The sequence below is a fragment of the Curcuma longa genome, chromosome 2 (assembly GCF_044706935.1).
Source record: "Curcuma longa cultivar G26 ecotype Majalengka, Jawa Barat chromosome 2, ITB_CL_G26_1.1, whole genome shotgun sequence".
In the NCBI taxonomy this organism is placed as follows: domain Eukaryota; kingdom Viridiplantae; phylum Streptophyta; class Magnoliopsida; order Zingiberales; family Zingiberaceae; genus Curcuma; species Curcuma longa.
This window is the reverse complement of record NC_133862.1, coordinates 8,357,184-8,383,165: the sequence shown is the minus strand read 5'-3', so window position 1 is coordinate 8,383,165 and position 25,982 is coordinate 8,357,184. Positions and strand designations below refer to the sequence as shown.

The following is a 25,982-nucleotide window of genomic DNA, read 5'->3' as shown; positions in this document are numbered from 1 at the left end:
TTGTAAAAGATTACCATTCGTCAAAAAATAAGCTGCACTGTTCACATGATCATCGCCTTTGGTTTGGATGAAGGTCGCTTTATCCGAGAAAACATGGACACGATTCAAAGTGATCTTTGCTTTAGATGCACGTGACATTATCATGCCAATCGGATCAAGGGTAGAATGAGAATTGAACTCGCGTCAGACTGCGATCTGGACAATCTCAAAATCACCAATATGACTTAGATAAATTGCATAATCAACTACGTGGTTTGGGAAATTACCATATTTCAAAAGGCTTCTTAAATTTCAGCATTACAAAAATATCTTGCACATAATTTTCTTAAATAATATATATATAAGTAAAAAATCAAAAGGGCCCTTAATTATTGCTTTTATTTACTTATAAAAAGTTAAAACAGCATCCTAATATGTTTTCCATCCCAAAAATAACAATCGATCATTTTAATATGATCAAAATTATTTTAAAATAATCGTAATACCCATTAATCAAACTTATTGATCATGTTAATCAAAGTACTTGATAAATAATTTTTAGTGGTCGGTGGGAAAACTTCCGTGGGACCAGGCCGATCACCCCCAAGGATTGTGTCCATGAGACTGACTGAGATTTATCATTTTTTTGATAAATAATTTTTTTCAGGAGTTTTCTTTTAAATGGGAAGCGCAATTAAAGGATGCTGGACGTTTGGGCTAGTCGGTGCGTGCACTTTTCGATTTACCCTGATGACCGATAGGAAATTTCTGTGAGGCTGAGCCGGTCACCCCAAAAATAATCAATGAAACTAACTGAGATTTATCATTTTTTTGATAAATAATTTGTTAATATAAAAATACTCTCTATATAATATTTTTTACTAGATTAAATGAAAAACAAAAATAATTTTTTAATAGGTTGTAATAGTTATTCCCGTTGGAATAAGATATTTTCAACGATGAAAAATATGATATTTTTTTGAAAAAAAAAGGCTGCTGAGTTCTGTCGAAGATAGTTCGTTGGTTTATCATATTCACATCATTTTAGCCGTCGAACGAGCCGAGGAGTCCGGAAATTTGACCATTTCCTTCGAATCAACCGGCGGAGGAACCCTACTTCATGGCTGCCGATTCCCCATGCCTTACCATTCTCACTCCCCCGCCGCAATCGGCCTTCTCGTGGTGTGATGGCGTCGGACGGGGTGGAGGCGCAGACAGTTGCTACCGAGGACTGCAACCTGCGGCGGCGGCAAAAAAGCGAAAAGGACGGCGCAGAGCAAGAGGCGGAAGATCCGTCGGTGGAGCGAACGTTCGAGGGGCAGCGCGTGCCGCCCTGGCGCGAGCAGCTGACGGCGCGCGCGCTGGTCGTGAGTTTCATCCTCTCCGTCATGTTCAGCGTCATCGTGATGAAGCTGAACCTGACCACGGGTATCATCCCCTCGCTCAATGTCGCCGCCGGCCTCCTCGGCTTCTTCTTCGTCAAGCTTTGGACCAAGGCGCTCGAGCACACCGGTCTCCTCCGCACGCCCTTCACGAGGCAGGAGAACACCGTCATCCAGACCTGCGTCGTCGCCGCCTACGGCCTCGCTTTCAGCGGTACGCCATTTCAGAACCCTAAAATTCGCCGCTTTCTCGCATGCCCTTTTTTCTTCATTTCCGATTTTGTTTTACTTCTCGTCCTCTAGGGATTTGCATTATAGAAACCTATGCTTACGCTTACATTGTGGGACGACCGTTGATACGTCCAAGTCAACATTTTCTTTTGTAATAGAAAAGGAGCCTCGATTAAATCCGGTGGATTTAATTATAAGATCCGCTAAATCCTATTTAGCCACTCCAAGAGTAATTATTCATGACTATTATGGTAAAATAAATACAAGTCTTTCAAAAGTGAACAAATCTTAAAAGTACGTTTGATTGATTCAATATCAATGAAACTTGAAAGGAGAGTTGAAGGTTGGAACAAAGGTATACCAAAAATTTTTAGAATCCTTTGGAGTTTCTTGATTCAAGCCGAGCTAATCATAGTTCAAAGTCGTATCTTTTTTGTTAATAAAATCCAAAGGGTTTATCGATCTCAGGGGTACAGATCCATAATAGACATAGAGATTATTATATGTCAAATAACACCAAAAGTGTTGGTTTCAGAAGATGGAATGTCTAATATTTTTTTACATGGGGAATTAATTGGCCAACTTGAGTCACGTAAATAACCTTTTGTAAGATAGGATAAGATTGCGTGTAATTGACGGGAGTTTGATACATTGAATTATAACCATCCTTCTCTTTACCTTTCATTGAGTTATAACAAAAGAATATTATACACCATAATTCATTGATAAGTAGTTAGTCCATCGGATTTAACAAATGGTATTAGAACATGTCTATGTGGTGCTATGTGGGGATTCTCACAAAGGAATGATTGGAGGCTCCTAAAAGGAGTCCGTTAGAACCGTTAAAAGAGCGGGTCCGTTGGGATTGTTAGAAGGGGTTCCCAGTGTTCCTTTATTTGAGGGGTAGATGATTGAGATACAATTAAAGTCCCATATTGAAAATATATAAAAAAGATACTGGAGTTATAAGATACAAAATATCTCATTGATATGAGGTTTTTCAACCAAACTAAAACCTAAAAATAAAATCATGAGGATTTGGGTTCAAAGTAGAAATATCATACCGTTTTAGATATATATGTGGATTCTATCGGATCTAACATAATTCTCTTTTGGGATCCTATTGTAAACTTGATTGATGCAGCTTTATCTACTTGTGAATTGTTAGTGTGTTAAACTACCTCTAATTGTGATATCTTTTTCAACATTGTAATCGAAATAAGTAATTAACTTGATTGCAATGTCGTCGACAGGTGGTTTCGGAAGTTATCTTTTCGGCATGAGCGCAAAAATTGCTGCCCAGGCAACAGAACAAAATGATGCTCAGAATATAAAGGACCCCAGCTTAGGATGGATGATCGGATTCATGTTCGTCGTTAGCTTTCTCGGATTGTTCTCTGTCGTGGCCCTCAGAAAGGTCGATCCATTTCACTAATTAACGTACTCTTTAAGATAAAAAAAGCCGATTCGTGATCATGCTTGCTTAACTAACTATATATTATGTTTCAGATAATGATCATCGACTACAAGTTGATCTATCCGAGTGGTACTGCTACTGCTTACCTTATCAATGGCTTCCATACATCGCAGGGCGAAAAGCTTGCCAAGTAACAACAATCTTATGAATTTTTTTATACTCTTCTCATTTTAGAATCTACGAGAGAATGGAATGTCAAAGAACCTCTGCATGTCTTCTGTGTCTGTTTTTTTTAGGAAGCAAGTATGGATGCTAGGCAAATGCTTCATCGGTAGCTTTTTGTGGGGGTTCTTCCAGTGGTTTTATACTGCTGGCGATGATTGTGGTTTTACAGCATTCCCTTCACTCGGTCTTAAAGCCTACGAGAACAGGTAGGCTTGATATCTTGAACAACATAACCTGTCACATGTATATATAAACGTCATTCCCGGAGCACAATTGAGTTGGTTACGATCAATGGAGGAGCCAACCTGAGTGATTGACCCTGGTTGATTTTGAACTGTAGGCTATGTTGATGCAATACCCGAGCTACCATCTTCATTCTTTTATTTTTTTTTTACTTTTAACTGTAAATTCAAGTTTGTTTTCCTTCTCTTGTCGGACTCCGGGATATAGCCCGGGTAATTCAAAAGGTGGCTCCATCTTTCCACGGAACAGACTTGTTGAAGTGGACAAGGGTCGAATTTCGACAAAACTTAAGCAATATCCGTTGTGGTTAACTACAACTTTTTAATTAACCTTCTCATATATAATTGTGGAGCTGATCGTGTGGAGCCATATAATTGTGGGGCTGACGTGTAGAGCCGTTGGACGATGGATTCCATCTTTTACTAAAGTATATATAACATCAGTTCGATAATATTTCAGGTTTTACTTCGACTTCTCTGCTACTTATGTCGGAGTGGGAATGATCTGCCCATATTTGGTCAACGTGTCTGTCCTCCTCGGCGGCATCCTTTCATGGGGAATCATGTGGCCGCTTATAGATCGACAGAAAGGTCATTGGTACCCGGCTGATCTCCCTCACAGCAGCTTTCATGGTTTGAATGGCTACAAAGTAATTATTTAACACTCAACCATGCATTTCTCTGAATCTCATACTTTTTCATGCTCACTCACCTCTTGCATCCTCTTCTTTCTATATATGTTCATCGATCGATCAGGTTTTCATAGGCATAGCCATGATTCTCGGCGACGGCCTCTACAACTTCCTCAAGGTCCTACGTCGAACGCTCTCCACCTTCATCGTCGCTGCACGCAAGGGTTCTTCTTCTTCTTCCTGTCACAGACGACGACACCTCTGCCGCCGCTGTCGCATCATACGACGACGAAAAGCGAGCCGAAGTCTTCCTCAAGGATCAGATTCCACTATGGGTCGCATACGTAGGCTACGTGGTGATCGCCGCAATCTCCATCGTCGCTCTCCCTCACATCTTCCCTCCCCTGAAGTGGCACTTCATCTTGGTCGCCTACGTCTTCGCCCCGGTTCTAGCCTTCTGCAACGCCTACGGCTGCGGCCTCACCGACTGGTCCTTGGCTTCCACTTACGGGAAGCTCGCCATCTTCGTCGTCGGCGCTTGGGCTGGCTCTGCCCACGGCGGCGTCCTCGCAGGACTCGCGGCTTGCGGCGTCATGATGAGCATCGTCTCCACTGCTTCAGATTTGATGCAGGACTTCAAGACCGGGTACCTCACTCTGGCGTCGCCGAGATCGATGTTCGTGAGTCAGGTGATCGGCACCTCGATGGGGTGCGTGATCGGCCCCTGCGTTTTCTGGCTCTTCCTCAAGGCGTTCGAAGACATCGGCACGTCGGAGAGTCAGTACCCGGCGCCCTACGCCATCATCTACCGGAACATGGCGATTCTCGGCGTGGATGGCTTCGGCTCGCTGCCTAAGCACTGCCTCACCCTCTGCTATATTTTCTTTGCTCTTGCGATCGTCATCAACTTGATGAGAGATGTCTCCGGCGAGAAGATCAGTAGGTACATACCGATCCCGATGGCGATGGCCATTCCGTTCTACATCGGATCGTACTTCGCCGTCGACATGTTTATTGGGAGTGCGATACTGTTTGTATGGGAGAGGGCGGGCAGCAAGGCGGAGGCAGATCGCTTTGCTCCGGCGGTGGCGTCTGGTTTGATTTGCGGCGACGGAATATGGAGCCTGCCGCAAGCGGTGCTCGCCCTCGCTCAGGTGAAGCCGCCGATCTGCATGAAGTTTCTGTCGAGGAAGATGAACGACAAGGTCGACAATTTCATTTCTTCGCTTTCGTAGATGATATAATTAAGATGAACAATTGCATATAGTTTCATTAATAAATCTGCATGATATTTTTTTGTCTTGGCCCTTTCGTTAGTCACGCCAGATGATGATGGCCTTTTTCGACTCTGGATCAGTGTGTTAGCAGGGCCTACTTGTTCGACTTCCCTACTGAAGAAATGCTTCCCTATATGGTTATACGTACGTACTCACGGTTAGAGGTGTAATTGAACCGAGCTGAACTGAATAATAAGAGGCTCGAGTTCGAGCTCGACTCAATTTCAATTCAAGTGTTAATTCTTAAGTTCGAGCTCAATTCGTAATTGTTTCGGTTGGATGCTATAGACGGCTACCAGTCAAAAATTTGCCACCTCATGCGTTGTCTCTCCCACCAGCGAAGGGGCTTGAGGAAGAAAGCTAAGCAAACATATTAGCAGGGTGTCGGGGATTATCGATAGACTACTCCAATGCTCAATTCAGATAGGAGAAAAAGAAGAAGATGTTAGTGTTAGCCCTTAATGCCAATTCGGATTGAGTGAGACTCGAGTTGGACTCAAGTCAAATCGAATCCATTAAGAGGGTCACATGATCATCATGCATGAGATTAATAGAGTATTAATTCTTTCATCATTAAGAGGGTTGCATAAGCATCATTAAGAGGGTTGCATGATCATCATGCATGACATGCATGAGATTATTAAATGTATTAATTCCATGGAATCCTAAGAGTCAAAAACCCTTCCTATTCAATAGTTGGATATAAAAAGGGATGAGAGGCTCTTGAGAGAAGGACTATTGGTCTTCTTCCTCTTCTCTTCTACCTTGACCGAACCTAATATTGTGGCTAGCACCATGATCTGGTTCCTTTCCATCTCAATGTTCATGTGGATACCATGGAGGTGCGAACACACTGATCGTGCTGAGATCCGTCAACCTTTGAAGGGAAGAGTTGCTGTCGGGATTGCGAAGGGCTCGCATCGAAGGTAACCTCGATTCCAATAGATAGAATCGGTAAAACGAATATGATTTCGCATGAATCTTCTGGAGGAATCCTTTTTCTACTACGTTTTATGCGACTAAAATTATTTTTAGGTGCATGCAGATCCCTACAGAAGAAGCATATGAAGTAGTTGGGAATCGAGATAACGTTTTCATACCTATGGAAGAGATTATATACTAACAAGAAAGAATCTCTACGTTGGCATGGGGACAAACTCCTGTCGTGATTGGGGAAGGCAGGCTCTAGCAACCGCTGTCAAATGGCCCCGACATGTTGTATCTAGGGGACCAATTCTAACAACCTTGAAACCGCCCCTATAGCTCATCAACACTGATTATTCTTACCTTTTAGGCGTAGGCAGAGACACGAGGGGGGGTCCAAGGGACCAAGTCTGATAACCTTGTAATCGTACCGATCCTTTGGCAAAGTTCATATGTTTGAGAGCTTTTGGCGTCTTCTAGGATTGGACTGGCTGAGAAAGAAAGAGACCAAGTCAAGGTCGGGATGGTCGAGAAGAGGACCGAGTGATCAAGCTTGGTAAGGTTAGACTGGCCAAGACATGGACCTAGTGATCGAGCTTGGTGAGGTCGGACTGGTCAAGAGATGGGCCGAGTGACCGGAACGATCTTGGTCGGGATGGCCGAAACGAGGGCTGAGTGACCAAACGATCAAGGTCGAGATGGCCGAGACAAGAGTCAAGTGACCGAGCTTGGTGAGGTCGGACTGGTCGAGAGATGGGCCAACTGATTGGACGACGAGGAAGGTCGAGATGTGGGCTGAGTGACTGAAATGGTTAGCGCCTGAAGGGTTGAGATGGTCGAAATAATCCACCTAAGGCTGATTATTGACTTTCCAACTTATCATGTCGGCCAACTGCTTAACCTTCATTGCCACATAGGACTATTCAAGATTCACTACATCAGTAATGAAATTAAATAGTTCGTAAACGACATAAGTTTGGTTCGAAAATAGCTCGTTTAAAAGTTATTCGAGCTCGATTCGAAAATGACTTGTATAAAAATTAAACGAGTTTAGTTCGAGTTCGACTCATTAATATATAATATTTATAATTCATGTAATATATATATATATAATATGATAAATAATCCTCTTTACGAATACGTTCACGAGCCTCTAAACGAATATGTTCACAAGCTTATGAATTAAATACTATTAAGCTCGAGCTTGGTTCGATAATGTTTTCAAGCTCGAACTTGAGCTCATTAACTTAATCAAACGAACTGGAATGAATTTTTTTTCGAACCGACTCGAATACCTCACGAGCGGCTTGACTCATTTATACTCACGGTTGAATTAAGATTGATTGTTAATTCATTTCTAAATTTTCTAGCAACTCATTGCAAACCAAGTTCCCACCTCTCCCTACTGCTTAGCAGAGCAATTGATAGAACTTTGTGTATGTCTAGAATGTCCATATATCAGACAATATCCTTTTCTATTAAGGTAAACTGTAGTTTCTTGATTTACCTCTTCATAGATAGTCGTGAAGTCGATCGTATGGGATCACTGAGGTGGCAGATTCCACCTTTTACAGAAGAATATCTATCTACCTCTAGCAAGTCTATAATCCGGAAGGGCATATATAGAGAGAGCAATTGATTTCTTAATACTTAATTTATTTTAATTAAATGATCAATTAAATCGAATAATTAATCTTAATTATCATCTTCAAGAGCAATTATATATTCTAATACTGCTTTAGGTACATAAGTATATATTCTCGACATTTAACATGTCAAAACTAATCACTACTTCAAAATGGGTGATGATTTCCACAAAAACTATTTGTAGATATAATACAACCAAGGATTCAATAAATAAGGATCAAAACCCCTCGAGATAGAGTGGTAAGATATGAATGACACAAATAAAAACATCTGAAATCAATTCTCAATAAAGATATTTATTTAGCATGATTAATTTTTAAAAAGTTCAACTGTGAATGTCAGACCACTTTGCACTTGTTAAATTTATTCGTGGGATAAATTGGATATAAAAATTTTTATAAATAAATAAGCATCTTATGAGAGGATAATTGTATTAGGATCATGAATGCATGATATTTTATTGCCTTCGCCCTTCCCTTAGTCACGCCAAATGATGATGGTTTCTTTTTCAACTCTGGATCACAATGTTAGCAGGGCCTACTTATTCGGCTTCCCTACTGATGAGATGTTTTATCTTCTACCCCTAGGTTCAAAGTCACGTACGTCGAACAGAGCCGAACCGAATAATAAAAGGCTCAAGTTTGAGCTCGACTTGAGTTCAATTCAAGTGTTAATTTTTAGTTTGAGCTCGGTTCGTAATAAAATTAAATAGTTTGTGAACGATTCGAGCTCAATTCGAAATGACTCGTTTAAAAGTTAAACGAGCTTAATTCGAGTTCGATTCGAAAATGACTCGTTTAAAATTTTAAAAATTAAACGAACCTAATTCAAGCTCAACTCGTTAATATATAATATTTATAATTTATATAATATATATATAATATGATAAACGAGCCTCTTTACGAATATATTAGCGAGTCTCTTAACGAATATATTCGTAAGTCTCTAAATGAATATATTCATGAGTTCACGAACTAAATACTTTTAAGTTTAAGCTCAGCTCGATAATGTTTTCGAGTTGGAAAGCAAGCTCGAGCTCGGCTCGTTAACTTAATTGAACGAATTCGAATGATTTTTTTTTTTTTTAAATTGAGACCCGAATACCTCACAAGCGGCTTGACTCATTTATACTCATGATCGAATTAAGATCAATTGTTAAATCATTTCTAAATTTTCTAGCAACTCATTGCAAATCTAATTTCCCATGTCTCCCTACTGTTTAGGATAGAGCATAGCAATTGATAGAACTAACTTTGTGTATGTCTAGATTGTTGAATCCTCTCTCTTCTAGCTAGTCCATATACCTCTAGCACGTATATAATCCGGAAGGGCAAATATAGAGAGAGCAATTGATTTCTTAATACTTAATTTATTTTAATTAAATTGAATAATCAACTCTTAATTATCATCTTCAAGAGCAATTATATATTCTTAATACTGCTTTAGGTACATAAATATATATTCTCGACCTTTAACTTGTCAACTAATCGCTATAATAATTAGAGTCGCCAATAATTTAGATTAGACCCGTCGAATTTGTCCGCCCAGTCAAATAATTTAAACGGATTGAGTTAAAATTTTATCAACCTATTTTAAGATGGATTCAAGTGGATCGACCTGCTTAAGCCCGCGACTCGCATGGGTTGGCCATGAATTGAGAAAATTTATTTTTTTCCTTCAAAATTTAAAATTAAAAGAGAAAATTCAATGAATTAGTCAGCTTGATCCGTCTAAATCGCAATCTAAATTTAAAATCTTCAATTTGACCCATTTAAACTACAATCAAATATAAAAATTTTAATATTTTTTATACTTTATATTTTATATTTTTTGACAGATCCCCACCTAACTCGTGACTCGCTTTAAGTTGGATTGACCCGTCAAGTTAGTGGGCCAGCCCACCCCGCCTTGCTATGACGAATTTCTAGTGGATTGACCCATTCTATTATGGATTGATTCATTTGACAGCTGTATTAACAATACACTCTTAGATTAGTTTCCATCCTATTGGAACATATCCAAGTATTAATTTCTTTGATTAAGTCATAATCCACTAAAAGAAATACCATCTCGAGAAACAATTCCGACTAATTTTAAAGTGTTGGTTGATTGATCAAATTAGTCTTGTGATAGATGGTCCCTTTTTCAAGTGCAATAAGTATTCATCAATTACTCGCTAACGTCCATAAGGTTAGTATCATTACATTACATGACCCTTTCAAGGGTTCAATAAATAAGCATCAGACCCCCTGGAGACACAATTCAAGTTGAAGATAAGATATGAATGGCACAAATAGAAACATCTGGAAGATATTTGCCCAGCGTGATTAATTTTTAAAAATTTCAAAAATAAATAAGTATCTTATGAGATGATAATTGTATTGGGATCTTTTAAAAGAAAAGGAGAAATACGTTTGAGATGTTGAATTAAATTTTTAGCCAAAATAACTAAGAGAAAAATAATTTAATAGTGTTAAAATGATTAGGATCATACTCAAGCTCCAAGAAACTCATATTTAACTTTAATTTTCAATTATTAGTTTAAGATCATCTAGATATTTTTTTACAACAAAGTTGTGATTGTCCAAAAGATGATCTTAGCAGGCCTTTTTAAAAACCTAAACTATGCCATTCCTATACTTTGAGAATTCTTTAAAAAATCATATATGCTTTTATTTTTGTGTAGTGTAATCAAAGTAATTTTGATATCACTGCTTTTGTAAAAACATAAATGACATAACAATTATAATCCTTGAACTTTAGGAAACTCATTTCTTTTTATTTGCAAAAACAACTTTGATAACCTACAATTCTACTAAAGAAATTGAGATTATATTTTTACCTTTCTTAATAGATACTCTTCAGTAAAAGATAAAATCTGTTATCCCAACGATCCTACACAGTCGATTTTATGACCATCTATGAGGAGGTAAATTGAAAAACTGCAATTGGCTACGACAGAGAAAAGCATTACTTCGGCTTCATCACGATTCGACCCTTACCCACTTCAACAAATCTGTCCCATCATAACCAACTCCACTATGCCCTGGAGCTCTTAATAGATACTCAAATTTATATATGTTCTCATTCATTCAACATATAAGCAATGTGGGCCATCAAATGAATGCATAATGAAAGAACCTCATGACAAAACATTACAAAGAGAATATCCATAATTTGTACTAATAATCAAACATGGATGGCTCGCAACTAAACGATCTGATCTTTGAGTATACTTCTATCTCGAAATCTTGTGTTATTCACAAAATAATATTTTAAATGTATAAAATTATATCTATTTTATACCCAAATCTTCATGTCTTGTTTGAGCAGTGGATAATTAACACTCGTAATAGAATGACTAAGTATAATTATCCAGTGCAAATATAATTACATGTTGATTTGGTTTTGAAAGATATAATCAGTGTTCTAAATGGCAATTGAGACAACCACTTGGACAAAAGACGAATCTCAACTACACTGCAGTTGTGAGATGCAATGGTTTAGATGGAACTTAGGTTTAAGAAAAACCCTATAACGCCTCCTTCTGCCTCACCACCATCTTTGTTGCTGTCCATCATCACTATCATCACCATCGCTGCTGCCTTAGATTAGGCTCAAATGACACATCCGGACTCATCATCAAGCTCAAGTAGCGCACTCATTGCCGAGCCGAGACAATGGATTCAAACTCGTTGCCAAGCCGAGGCGACAAGTCCGAACTCGTCGCTAGCCTTAGGCAACACATCTAGACACATGCCCGAGTTTGTCAACGCATCTAAAGCTAAAGAGATGCCGTCGAAACGTAGAACACATCCAACGGAGAGTTTTTTTTTTTTTGAACTTAGAATTTAATCAAAATTTTATATTAATAATTTTAATCAAATTAAAATAATTTAAATAAACTTAATTAAAATTTAATAAAATTATCCTATTAATTTAATATATATAATTATTTATTTTTATTTTTAAAAAATTAATTTAACTTTTTTATTTTTAAATTAATATATTTAAACCTAATAAAATTATTCTATTATATATATAGTAAAAATAAACCAACAACCACCTAAGCGATCACCAATTGCCCCCACCACTGTCCTACCACCATTTATAACACTAGATATAACTTTGACTTATTTTTAATTTGTCAAATGTGTATTTTTTATATAGTAACATTATTTACATTTCAAATAAAAAAAATTAGGCAATCAAAGAACATTAACAATCCTAAAACTTATCAAAATTAAATAAGACCATTTTTTATTACTAAGATCCTCAGAAATTAACATATGAAATTTTATACATGAACAATGCCACGTTATTAAGCTGTATTTTGCAAAACCAAGCTCCGTGATTCAACAAGGTACTTCTATAAGGACACCTTATATTACCCATATAGTAGAAGAGAAATGATACTTACCATGAAATGGCAGCATGAATTGTAGCATGACCTTCACAATTGCATGCAGTGGGTCCCACTAACATGCAGTGGGACCCACTGCATATGTGAGTGTCATGCTACAATTTCATGCTATGGTTTCATGCAGTGTATCACCACTGATAATAGAAATACCAAAAGAAACAGTACCCTCATAACAGAAATAAAATTAAATATGAATTTCTCCTAAAAGATGAGATAATTGCAAGAAAAAAGGGTTCAACATCTAACAACAAAGTGTGATCTGACCTACTAACTTGGAGCTTGCTAACATAGATAATCACTTATTATGTTTACTTACAAACATTTAGTTCATTTACAGCCCTAGGCACATTGAGAATAATCATTCCGTTGGAATCTACCCGATAAAATCAACGACCAATCCTCGATACACAGTCAAATTTTACAAATTTTGTCATTGGTGTTTTACAATATTTCTATGAATGGCAAACCCTACAACAGAGGACTTACAAGAACACCAAACAGTGTATTGAGATTGCATGGCACCAAACATGATGAATTGTCTATTTAGGATTATACTTGTAAATAAAAAGAGTTCAACATCTAACAGCAAAGTGTAACCTGACCTACTAACTTGGTGCCGGTGGACGTCGAGCTCACAAGTATCATCCTACCATGGTACGCTTTCGACCTCGCTGTCTCACTGTGAAAAGTGGGTTGAGATAACAAGTAATTGTGAGGACATGAACATGTAAAGGGCAGCCCGGTGCACGAGGCTCTCGCCTTGCGGGGTCCGGGGAGGGAATCCAATGTACGCAGCCTTACCCTGCCTTTGACAAGAGGCTGTTTCCAGGATTTGAACCCTTGACCTTTTAGGCCACACGGCAGCAACCTTACCGTTGCGCCAAGGCTCCCCTTCAGGACATGAACATGTAAACTGGAAAAATTATAGTAAGCGTTCACCTTGAGCTAGCTTGTTCATCGTGGATGACCACTGCTTAGAAGACTTTCTATAGGCAGACAGTATTTTTTCCATCTGTATAGGCAAAACAACCAACATGTACATCATCTAAGTAAGGTACTTGGCACAAATCTCTAATAAGAATGATACAGTTTGAATGTTGGATCACATTATACCAGTACAACTCCGATTCTTACTTAATTAAATTATTAATAATATAATTAATCTTAATTTGTATATGTTATATCTTTTATTTAATTTTTTTATTAAAATTAATTAGTTATTTAATTATTAATTGATAAATTTGATCACCTCAATGTTTAAAGTTAAAAATCTTACAAATAATTAAATTGTAATCTTTTTTATGTTTAGTCACATGTAAACTATATAGTTCTTTTGCTTTATAATCTATTTAACTTTTGCAGCTAAATCACATTAATGAACAATGAGAAAATGATACCTTTCCTGATTTTCTATAAATTAGGATAATTTTGCTTTTGAATTATATAACATTATGGCAATTTCAAATTTAAAGGTGCAAAAGTCTATAATTGTTAACGATATAATTTTATTTGAAATGAATATATGTTTTTATGGGCTAATGTAATTATACTTAAATGAAGAAAAGTCTTGACACAACGGTAAAATTATTTTCATGTGACGAACTACAAAAATAGTCTTTTACAATGCAGTGTAAAACTATATATAATAAATCCAATATGGTCCGACCATCCTTGGGACTCCACATTATGTAATTGTATTTAAAATTTATTCATAAGTATTTGACATGAAATTTTAACATTAACTCTCCTAATAAATGTCTTTGTTTCTTGTGTTTTGTTTGATAAAAGATAAATAAAATACTTGAATTGAATGTTGTGTAAGTAGGTATATGTTTCCAACATATTATACCCTCCAGGTTTGTGTTATGCCAGCATTGGTTGGGGTACTGCCAAGTCCAAGTAACAAAGACAATATTAAAGAAATTCTAAGACAGAAAGACATTGTTTTGTGGTGATTATCTTGACTTTCATTTTCAATAATCTTCTAAGTTGTCTCAAATCCTTTCTTTTGTTTTTGGAGGACTAGTGTTGTCACATAATCAAGGTATTCACCCAGTTCTCCAGGCTTAGAGGATGTAAACAAAAAAGATATTCTTAAACAAGATTGCTACCTAACACCCATAGATAAGAGCTCATTTATGTTTGTTCATAACAATGAGTGGATAAACTTGAATGATTGAATCAGTGAACAATCCTAATAACAGGACAATTTGGCTCGTTAATATATATTCATGAACAATGCTCACATCAAAATTTTGTCAAAGCTTGTGAATTATGCCTAACAATTGTGTGCGGACAAATTCATTTATATATATTTGTTTATAGATCTGTCTAGTTTTCAACATAACATGTACTAAGTTTTTTTTTTCTCAAATAGGTATCATAATTGCATTTTATGCATACTAAGCTTACATAAATGTCTGTTGATATGAGCGCTTCAGCAATAATATGTTATTTAAATTTGTAAACAGTCTTATAAACTAAAAGGAAAAAATGTCTGTTTTGAATGGTCCATCTTATTTTTAAACAAATAAGATAGGTTTCTTTTTATGAATTGACTTTACGTTATGTTTCATTTTCTGAATTGTGATTTAACTTAGTAAGCAGAAGCTGCCTCTAGTTGAGCACTTGAGCTTGAGTATTTACTCAAGCTCAATTCATGCATTCCTAGTTCTTTTAATAAATAAACTCGAACCCAATTATACTCAAGTATAAATTACTATTGTCAAACCAAATATAAAATGCAACTACCCGAACCTGATTTTCTTTACTTGTATTGGTCCTAAATTAGAGAATACTAACTGTTTAGGTGGTCTTACCATAAACTCTCATCTACAGTCTCCCACAGTAGTAATGATCTCTAAATTGGACTTGGCAATCGTTTCCAAACCATTCAAAAATTGCGTCTCTGGCACGCCCTGTGGCCTATTGATGAGGTTGTTTGTTCGTCTTGAATTTCCAGGCCTAGTGATGATCTAAACTTAGATTTCTAAAGATGTATGTTAAGGATAAATCTTAAAGAATCCTGTGTTTGTGTGTGTTTACATTAATATTTTAGAGCAAGCCATATCCATTTATCGAGTCGAAACTGTCTGTATTACTATTGAGCAAATCTTTCCCATTTATCAAATCATCCAGATGTTACTTGTTCATACTGTCTTTGATTGTGCAGCCAGTTGAAGCTGTCACATCCGGATCATATGCTTGTTAAACGCCTTGCAACAGCTGAAGATAACTTCGATAGAGCTATTCAATCGGTCGCTTGATTCTATAATTTGCCCAAGTGGAATTCTACTCGATCACTGCTCTGTTGTCGCCTTCTTTTTGTTCTTGTTCTTGTTTTGTGATTGTAATGCTTGTTCTCTTCCAGTCAGATATCTTAAAGGGTATTATTATATGTCCTTGAATATTTTTCCCTGATATATTGAACCATTGAACTGCCTACTGACTTAGGATGTGCTGTTGTCTTTGAAGTTATAAAAATAGTATTTCTTTTACAAAATTATAAAATTTATAAGATATGTAATATATTATATAGCTTCCATATTTCATTTTGCACCTCCAAGTTAATTAATTCTCCTTCTCAGCCCTTACAAATTTTAGAAAAGACATTTTTTTTATTATCTTAGACAAAACTTTTTTATTTTATGCCAGAGTGTTTTAATTTTATTTTACGCATAAAGTAAATTAAAATCTCTATATATGACATTACTATCTCCTACATTTTGCATATTAATAAATTCACTTTCATCATTCTCCACACCTTTCTTAATAAATCATCTTTTCCCATTCATACTTTAAAATTGAGCATTGTTTTGATCTCAACAAATTGTTGCAACGCACAAATTCTCTAAGAATTTTAAAATATAAGCGGTTGTCCTCGGGGTCATGGTGTCACGGTAGGACATCTAAGTTGTCACACAGGCACTCGCCATTCGATCCCCAAGTACGATATATTTGCAAATATTTTTCGGGATCGCAATCAAAGGATGCTGGGTATCTGGGTTGGTCGCTGTCCCAGCTACGACGTATTTGTAGGAATTTTCCTCCAAATGAGGATCGCAACCAAAGGATGCTGGGCATCTGGGTTGGTCGCTGCGTGCGTTTCCCGATTTACCCTGGTGGCCAAATGAGGATCGCAATTAAAGAATGCTGGGCATCTGGGTTGGTCGCTGTGTGCGCTTCCCGATTTACCCTGGTGGCCGGTGAGAAACTTCTGTGAGACCGGATCGATCACCCTCAAGGATTGAGTCAATGCGACTAACTAAGATTATCATTTTTTTTTAATATAAGCGGTTTTTTTTAAAAACTAATAACTTTTAGGGGGTAAAATGAGCATTTCCACGAAATTAAAACTTGGATTTGTTTTTCTTGGAAAAATTTGGGCATAATTTTCGCTCCTCTTGGGTCGGGCTCGGTATAAAAATGGCAAGTAAATCTACACAAATCCGAGCGGATCCGAGATCCAGTCTAGAAAACCCTCGTTGAGGTTATCCGCTGCCGATCGCTTCGAAAAAACCATCTCCCATGGCGGTCTCTCTGCAATCCGCCTACTCTCGCCCTATGGCACTTGATCGCAGGCACTCTCTCAGGCGAATCCCTTTTCCTATCCCTCAATTTCGTCGTCTACTTGTCCTTTCGTGTAATGCCGTTTTTTCTTCCTTTGTTCCGTTGTCCTTGGCAGCTTAACCATCAAGAACTTTGCTGGCCCCAAGTCAGGTACCGATTCTCATTTTTTGGAAGTGACAAAGATTCTCTCGGTAGACTAATTGTTTCTCATTTCACGGAAGCAGGTACCTTTAGGCGCGGACTATCCAATGTTAACGCTGAATTCCATAGTAGGGTTAATCAAAGCATCTCTTTGAGTTTGAGGTATGATTCTTGAGTGTCAATCCAAGCGTTGATTTTTCTTGTTCTAAAATATTTCTGCAAAAGAAGCGAGCCGCAGTAAAGTTCGTCTTTATGTTTTCTGATGGTTACTGTCTGAAAAATCTGAACTTGTTAGCTAGCCCAATTTTATTTCCTGTAATCTAACGAGATGGGATTTGATATCATTTATGCAAAGGTAAGTTGCTTTACTGTCTTGATTTTCTATAGTTACTGAAAATTAGTAGGGGGTGGCAATTCAGATCGTGTTATGCTAATCACATAACCATGTCAAAAGCAGGTCATGCCAATGTAAAACTATGCAAAATAATATAAAACTATAATATGTTTTATAAATTAATTTTACATGATTCAAGATTAATTAAAGCTTCTAAAGATTCTGTAATGTAAAAAGTTACTAAAATTAATATAGTACATTGTCTCCCATTTACATACTCAGGTTGTGATGTTTCACTTTTAGGACTTGTCTCTCTTAACTGTATCTTTGGGTCTCCTCAAATTATATTGTATTATGGAGTCATGTTCGATATCGTTAGCTCTCTGAATTAGTAGTAATTTGATTAAGTAAGCATTAATTAATTCCTTGTAGCATTGTGTTGGAATCTTTCCATCATTTATCTGGCAAGCAAGGAAGGAAGAATGTGTACTACCTTTCTCTGTGCCCCATATTCACTCAACTTTTTCTCTTCATTATTGCTTCTTGCCATCTGAGAGCTGTATTGGTGATGAGGTGGGGCAGGACAATTTGCCTCTTCTTCTTGGAAGTGGGACTGTGATATAGACTATAGAGCAAGGCTGAATAGAACAAGTTACCAGCCTCAAGACATGGAGCATGAGTACTGTATTATCCTTCTCTGGATAATTGACTGAGGAGGATTATCCTTCTCTGAAAAATGGATGGAGGATAGGTTATCTCTGATGATTCTAATCTCCACTGGAATGGTCTATTATTGAAAAATTATAACCATTAGCACACTCAAGTTAGGCATAATTATTATACTATGATTTATTTACAAATAAATATGTTTTCAACGGAAAGAATATTAGAATATGTGGTGTCATTCTTTGTCTTGAAGATATATGTTCGTCCTATTGTCATAACATAGACCTCCAGAACTCTTGTGCCCAATGCCAAATAATGAGATGATAAGCTTTGCTCTGTATTATAAACTTTGTCCTATTGTAGTGAATTATGATCAATGTCTGAGTTATAAAAATGCAAGCTTTATTTGTGTGCATTCACTGTCTGCTTCTGTATGAGACCTTGATTATAAGGGTAATCTTTGTCCAAATTCTGGAAGTTGATAGCATCCACATTGATTAGAATGAATCCATTGATATTCACAGGTATTTCCCTTAATTAAGATTTTTGTCTGAATTTGACATGGACAAATTCTCACCATGGCTTATTCACAGAATTTTATCATGCAAATCATACATAAGTATGATTTTAACTACATTTAGCATTCAGAGAATAATTATGAAAATACACAAACTTCAGTTAGAAAAATGAAGTCTGTTTTTGACCTATTATTTCATTCAATTTGATGTATTCTTGTGTTATAGTTTATCCATGTGAATCATGATGATCCCTTTAGTGTATGTGATTGAAGTTTCATAAATTTTTAAAAATTGAAATAAATTTAGACTTTCAATTGGTTGCATGATTAAACGATAATGCAACAAAAAACCAGCTTATTGTACTTCTTTCTATAATTTATATTTATTGCATGTTTGTCACTTAACTTATTACTTTTCCTATATGAATCCTTTTTATATATGTTAGATATTCAGCAAAGAAGGGTTCACGGGGTCGAGTATTTATGATGCCCATAGGTATTCCGAGAGTGCCCTACAGAACCCCTGGTGAAGGAACTTGGCAATGGGTTGATCTATGGAATGCCCTTGTAAGAAGCAATAATTTTTCTCTGATTAACTGTATACTGGATTGTATTTAATCAACTAACTAGTTGATTTGTAGTACCGAGAGCGTGTCATCTTTATTGGGGAGCATATAGATGAAGAATACAGCAATCAAGTCTTGGCAACAATGCTGTATCTTGACAGCATCGAGTCATCAAAAAAAATATATCTCTATATTAATGGCCCTGGTGGTGATGTGAGTGCTTACTAAAGTCTTGCCTTTAATTCAACTACCTCTCTTAATCTTTTTAATGCTAGCATGTTATCATCAATATCTCCTCCCTGTTGAATAATAGATCGTACAGGACCTGCATATCATTCATATTAATTATTTTCTCACAATATTTTTAGTAAAGCTTCACATTTTTTATAGTTCTTTACTATAGACCTTCGGTTTTGAAGATGTGTTCACTATTCAAGCTTCAGACTTAATTTATTACATTCTCATTAATTAGCACATGCAAATTATTTTATACACTAAAGGAAATTTATTTTGAATATGTTGGTAAATTCGTTTTCCATTATTTCTAATAATTGTCTGTAAGCTAGGCATTCATGAAAACCTAAAGTTAAAAAGAAATCATTGATTTTGCTCTTAGTAACTCTAACGCTAGCAATTCAATAATTGTACATATCTTTAGTCATATTGATATAATTATTGCTATTTTAGGATTTTATTGTAAGTTTCTTTTAAAGGGCAACTTGGTGCACGAAACTCCTATCAATGCAGGCTAAATTAATAAAAATATATGTGGATGCTTCCTCTTTTCTCTATTTTTATCCATTAGTTATGTTATTAAATAAAATATATACTTAATCTTCCTGGCATGAAACTAAGTTGATTTTGAGAAATTTTGTTTTGTATTTTGTTCTTCTCTCAATGACTCTCTTTAAAGTTTCATGGTTTGACTTGTTAGCTCAATCCCTCTATAATTAGGACAATAATGTGTATCATCATCACCTATTATAGGCTAATACAAAAAGATTTTTTTTGTTCCCCATCCATATTAATTCCATAAATAACTACCTTGATTTCCCAAAGTCTTCCAAAATTTAATAGAAGTATCATCTGAACCTATACTTTTAACTACCTTAGTTTTTAAGTTTTTTTTAACCTAGTTCAATTTGGTGTTATGAGTTCTGCACTAAGTATAGTTTTTGGTCTCTATATTGGATTTTCATTTTTGTATTCATTAAATAGTTTGTAATTGCATCATCAAAACTAAAAGTAACTTTTTTTGGTTTTCATCGTTTATGCATATAATATTTATCTCAATTGCTGCACTTTCTTTTCCTAGCTGTAATTATCAGATAAATATAATAAATTAGATAAACTAGATTCTATATGTATCATAATCAAGAAAATATTGCTAATCATATTGGTAAGAATTTTACGATTGGCTTCTTTGCAGCTTACTCCAAGCATGTCTATATATGACACTATGCAAAGCTTACAAAGTCCAGTTGCAACCCATTGTGTGGGCTATGCATATGACATGGCAGCATATATTCTTGCAGCCGGAGAGAAGGTACCTTTTTTTCCACAAAAAAAGGGTTGCAAGCACCTATTCTCTTGTAACATTTGCTTGCTACCTTCATTTCTGTTTCTTCTTCTTTATCATTGTTTAGGGTAACCGGTCTGGTATGCCTCTTTGTGAAATTGCTCTTCAAACACCTGCTGGAGTAGCTCGTGGCCAGGTTCTTACTCTTTTTGTTAGCCTTCTCTTAAATGCTAAATTATAAGATGTTCTCGTTGCTTATGTGAATTTCTTTTTAAATAAATGTGCTTCTTAATTATTACACTTCCTCCACTCAAAATAATAGAAACTAGTCTATTTACCCTAACCAAGGCAAGAAATTTTGGGGGGCATAACTTTCATTTGGGATTCTCATTAGTATATTCCAGCAATCACTGTATCTGCAACTTCTTTCAGATATGTGGAAAAGGTGGTTGAAATTCATCATTTTGCTGATATTACACTATTTTCTCTTCTCCTACCCATAAAAGGTATCTTCCCTTTAGATGTTTCAACTTTGTTGCATCAATTTTCTTCTTCAAACGACCTGAAATACTTTCCCCATACCGTCCACTTTCTTATTATAGCTTAATGTTTACCAAGGATTGTTTTACTGATAGTAGAAAAAGAAAAGGGTTATAGGCCATGCAAAGAGTAGAAGCTATAACTGTTTAGTGATCGTAAACAGTATGCTTCAAATACGCAGGCTCAGATTTTGAATATTTCTTCAATAGACAATGGCATAACCTATTGTCCTCTAGTTTCATTTTACACACAACCCATTTAGCATTCTTTTGTTAATAAATAAATAACCTGTATGGTTTTTTCCAGTGTCAATCCTGATAAAGAGCAAGAGTAAAAATGGTGTGTCCTGGAACTCTGTGGATATCTTACTCCAATAGATTATTCAACTAACCTTGTATGTTTACTTCTAATGCTGTACTTAATATTGCCACCCATTATTTCCTGAAAATTGGAAGTGAATCTGCAGCTCAGATTTAAATTTGCTCTACTATTGGTTTGGTCTTTGTATTGCATGGAAATTACCTTGTGTAATCTATTGTGAAGAACAATGTTTAATCTACAGTAGGCCCATTGATCCATTCTCTTTGCTCTAAAAGTAGCCTCATTTATATATAGTGCTTGCTTTACAGGCTGATGATGTTCAGAACGAAGCAAATGAACTTCTCCGAATCAGGGATTACCTATTTAGCGAATTGTCAAAAAAGACAGGTCAACCTCTGGAAAGGGTATGTCTTCTTTTCCATTTTTAACTGCATCTTTAGTAGTCTTGCACATATGATTAGGGCATATGTTGGAGCATGTATTATTACTAAACATATTGGAGTCCATGACGGTCCTACTTAGTAGTTAAATTACTACAACTTGATTTGTTCTCAGATTGATCTTCTGAACCTCTGTTCAGGAGAGTGAATTTTATCACCTGATTGGTTAAATGTGTCAATCCATTGAGCTTTGGCTAGAAGTAAATCAAATTTGTGAATACTTCAAAAAGTGACAGACTCTTGAAACTGATAGGATCCACTTCTGGTCAACAACTTGCATATATTCTGGTGGATTGATGTATTTGATTTTATCCAACACTAGTGCATCTCTAACATCTGTAGTAATTACGAGGTAACTGCCGTTTGAAGGTGCAAAGTGGAAAATGATGCAGTCATCTTGCATTTAATTTCTGTAGGATATAAGAAAATCTTCTCAACTAGCTTGTAGATAAATAGAATAAAGATCCTTGTATGGAAGCATTTTTTTATTTGCCCGCCTATTTTTACCATATCTACTTGCGTTTTGATTGCAATAGCATTTGGATGTTGCAGATCAGCAAGGATCTGGTGTTTGTGGCGCGCTTCACTGCTCAAGAAGCTCTGGAGTATGGGCTAATCGACCGCATCATCAGACCCTCGCGCATCAAGCCTGACGCCCCTCGTAAGGAAGCTCCAGGAATTGGCCGAGGCTGATCGACTCGTGGGCTTCGACTGCTTCCTCACACACCTGATTTCTTTACAGACGGATTCAAGTACATCTTTCAAGTTGGTTTTCAAGTCAGGTGTCTTGTAGCTCTAAAATCACAAATTCCAAACACAGCTTATGCTTTACTCACTATTTATCAGAGAGATAATGAAGCACTGTTTCTGTAATTAATTTGTTTTTGCTGGTTTAAGATTAATCCCTAAACATCAATGGAACTATGGACTTACACAAGTAAAATTTGTTCAAGTGCAAGCTTACCACTGTAAGAAATATGCCCATCTCAAATTCAAAAGGATCTCCAATAGTATCGGTTAACTTGAGACACAACATTGAATAGTATTTGTTACCGTCTTCATTCTTTGTACGTACATCAATAGAAAGACCCTTTGTCAGTAGATGGCAATTTGGACCTTCTGTGTGCCAAAGGACTTCCAAGTTGAAATGACCTTCTGTGTGCTTGCATTCCATACAATTTTTATTATTTTTACTGAGAATTTACCCTTGTGATTATTTCCTCCAGGCCATGTTCTCATCATCTTCTTTTAAATTGGAATTAGGTTTTGTGATGTTGATGGAGAACATTTTCAAAAGAGGTAATCATGAGATGTGGATGGATACACAATAATTAGTGGACCAATCAATACGGAGCGTGAACATTAATTGGAGAGTAATTGTACATATCAATTGGCCTTTTACAGGACAGGAAAAAAAACTATATATTTACTTGAGGATAAATTAATTGCAGTTGCATGAGAGAATAGATTTGGTTGATTACTAGAGGTGAGATTTCTATGATTAGGGCTGCAGGGAGTTGTACCAAACCACAGTGGAAAATTGAGCTGAAGGACAGCCATGTCAAAGAAAACTAAGTGGCAATAATAAATTGGTCTGATAGATTTTTGTTACGTCACTTCTTTATTAAAGGATACCTCCTTTAATAATTTGATTTTGGCTACATGTGTATATATATATTTGCTCAATGGGTTTATGATTTGTGTAATTGTACGTATTTTCTAGTTTGTTTGGGAAATAATTAAGTAAAAGTTACACGGATGGGATGGGTTACTTCACAAGTCATCTGCTCTCCTTGACTTGACTGCTCTAAGTTTACCTTAAGACAATAATTGATACATTAGCTATCTGTACTTTTTATTTCTTAGAATATTGTTCATAAATAATGTGAAAATAAGGGCAAAAATTAAGAAGGGCCTGCACATTTAATGAATCATTGTACTTTTTTTAAAAACTCCGTCATTATTTTTTTTATCTTATGAATATTCTTATTTTCAAGATTATTGTAATAGTTAGAATATGAGCAGCTATTTTATAATTGTTATAATATGATAAAATATAATATTTTATTTTAATTAAAATTATTATATATAGAATACTATTATATATTTTTTTCTGTCAACTTGATTAACATATATAGTTGTAGTAGTTATAAGAGTATTATTAGTTGGTATATTATTATAATAGCTATTAAGTAGTTATAAAAATTTTAAATGATTTTGATCAAGTTATAATGGTTTTAATAGAGTTTAAGTATTTTTAATCAAGCTAGTAAAGAATATTTTAATATGATAGTATTTATATATAGTAATTTGATTAGAATAAAACATTATATTTTATCATGTTATAATAATATAGTTAGTTGTAGTTGTTATAATAACTCGGAAAGCAAGAGTATTTTTGAGATAAAAAAATATTATGGAGCATCCATTTGATGATTTTTACGAGTCAATCATTGAACTAATGTAATTCTTTCACAAATGTAATTTGTAAGAGAACCGAATAACTGCAAGAAACAATTCAACCATTGAACTAATGTACATCAACTCATTTTAGATCGGGATCGGGCATGAGACGATGAACTTGTATTACTACTTGTAAAGATCGACAAAATGACAAAGAGTGTAAAGATCATGCCATTGTCGATCGAACCAAATTTCTTCATTTCAAAAATTGACTTAACAATGAAACCTATAATGGCAAGCCAAACAACAAGCAAAATAGAAGAAGGAGACCACCATCTTGAAGAGTTGAAATGAGATGGGAGTTCGAAATTAGAATGGTCTTCCTCTCGAATATGAGAAAAAAGAAAGTAGTTTTGTGAATTGTTGTAGTAAACTATTTTTTCCCTCCATTTTTGACCTGATATTTAAATAATAAGATAAATATATTATTTTATTTTGTTTCTTATTTACATTTTTCATGTAACTATAGCATAAATGTCCACCGAAGAAGGATATGCCCCACTAGAATTTATTCAATTTACACTAAAAAAACACTAATTGACCTACTTAATATAGTGAAATATAATCTTGCGCGTCTATTCGTGACCACTTAGTATTAATTTTTTTTAAAAAAAATAGTTTAGGATTTATAATTTAATATTTAAGTTAAAAGAAGTAAAAATTAAAAAATAATTTAACACTAGGTGCTTACGAGGTGCTACGAATGAATGTATAGAGTAATAAAACTCTCTCTCTATATGTATATATATAGATAAATGATATTGTCATGCCCTGCACGAACTAGACTTGCCACAATGCTAGCTTCGCTCATTGTGTGTGAATTGTAACAATGTTAGAGTAAAATATAGAGTAAAACTAAATAACCTGATCAGGGGCAATGGTGCAACGGTAGGACATCCGGATTGTAACTCAGGGACCCGCGGTTCGATCCCCAGCTATGGCGTATTTGCAAGAATTTTTCTCCAAATAGGGAACACAATCAAAGGATACTGGGCATCTGGATTGGTCGCCGTATGCGCTTCCCGATTTACCCTGGTGGTCGGTGGGAAACTTCCGTGGGACCGGACCGACCACCTCCAGAGATGTGGCTACTGGGATTATCATTTTTTTTATATATAAGATAGGTTAATAAGTTATGCTTTTGCAAAAAGGTTCTTCTATCTATAAAAATTACAAATGAGTATTTTAAATTTTTTATAATATAACAAATATACTGCACGCTCCATGAGCGTCTAATATGCAAATTGCTTTTCCCACCCCCCATAACACCGCACCCCCTTCCCCTCCTCTCTCTCTCTCCTATCCAAATGACTTTTATACCCCTTTTTCTTTGTTTTTTATTTTATTTTACTTATATATATATTTTAATTTTAATTAATTTTTATTTAGTTTTATTTTTTAAATTAAATTTGTTTATTATTTTTTCATTAATACTTATATATATTTTTTTAATTTTATTTAATTTTTATTTAGTTTTATTTTTAAATTAATTTTGTTTATTATTTTTTAAATTTTATTTAATTTTTA

The 25,982-nt window shown here is 35.6% G+C and overlaps 1 protein-coding gene, 1 long non-coding RNA gene and 1 pseudogene across 3 annotated transcripts; 2 read left to right on the top strand and 1 right to left on the bottom strand.

The window, feature by feature from the left end:
• Positions 1-1,116: 1,116 nt before the first annotated feature.
• LOC141815356 (putative metal-nicotianamine transporter YSL12) lies at positions 1,117-5,343 on the top strand (annotated as a pseudogene).
• Positions 5,344-12,651: 7,308 nt separating this feature from the next.
• Positions 12,652-13,392, bottom strand: LOC141815373 (uncharacterized). Its single transcript, XR_012600541.1, has 2 exons — positions 13,319-13,392; positions 12,652-13,058 (listed from the first exon to the last, which is right to left on the bottom strand). It is a non-coding gene; the product is annotated as an uncharacterized LOC141815373 (long non-coding RNA).
• Positions 13,393-16,818: 3,426 nt separating this feature from the next.
• LOC141821776 (ATP-dependent Clp protease proteolytic subunit-related protein 2, chloroplastic) lies at positions 16,819-22,908 on the top strand. 2 transcript variants are annotated; one of them, XM_074709137.1, is made up of 9 exons: positions 16,819-16,959; positions 17,064-17,098; positions 17,173-17,251; positions 19,053-19,173; positions 19,248-19,385; positions 20,602-20,718; positions 20,819-20,887; positions 21,861-21,956; positions 22,545-22,908. In XM_074709137.1, exons 1-9 carry the CDS (start codon positions 16,907-16,909, stop codon positions 22,683-22,685), a joined length of 849 nt encoding a protein of 282 aa, XP_074565238.1. In that variant the 5' UTR covers positions 16,819-16,906; the 3' UTR covers positions 22,686-22,908. The 2 variants fall into 2 exon arrangements, with proteins under 2 accessions (XP_074565238.1, XP_074565237.1); XM_074709136.1 differs by having other exon boundaries at positions 16,819-16,971.
• Positions 22,909-25,982: the final 3,074 nt, after the last annotated feature.

Coding starts and splice junctions, on each gene's coding strand:
- LOC141821776 (XM_074709136.1), top strand. CDS start 16,907: ATGGCGGTCTCTCTGCAATCCGCCTACTCTCGCCCTATGGCACTTGAT. Junction 17,099..17,172: donor CTTTGCTGGCCCCAAGTCAG/GTACCGATTCTC, acceptor TCACGGAAGCAG/GTACCTTTAGGCGCGGACTA. Junction 21,957..22,544: donor CAGGTCAACCTCTGGAAAGG/GTATGTCTTCTT, acceptor TGGATGTTGCAG/ATCAGCAAGGATCTGGTGTT.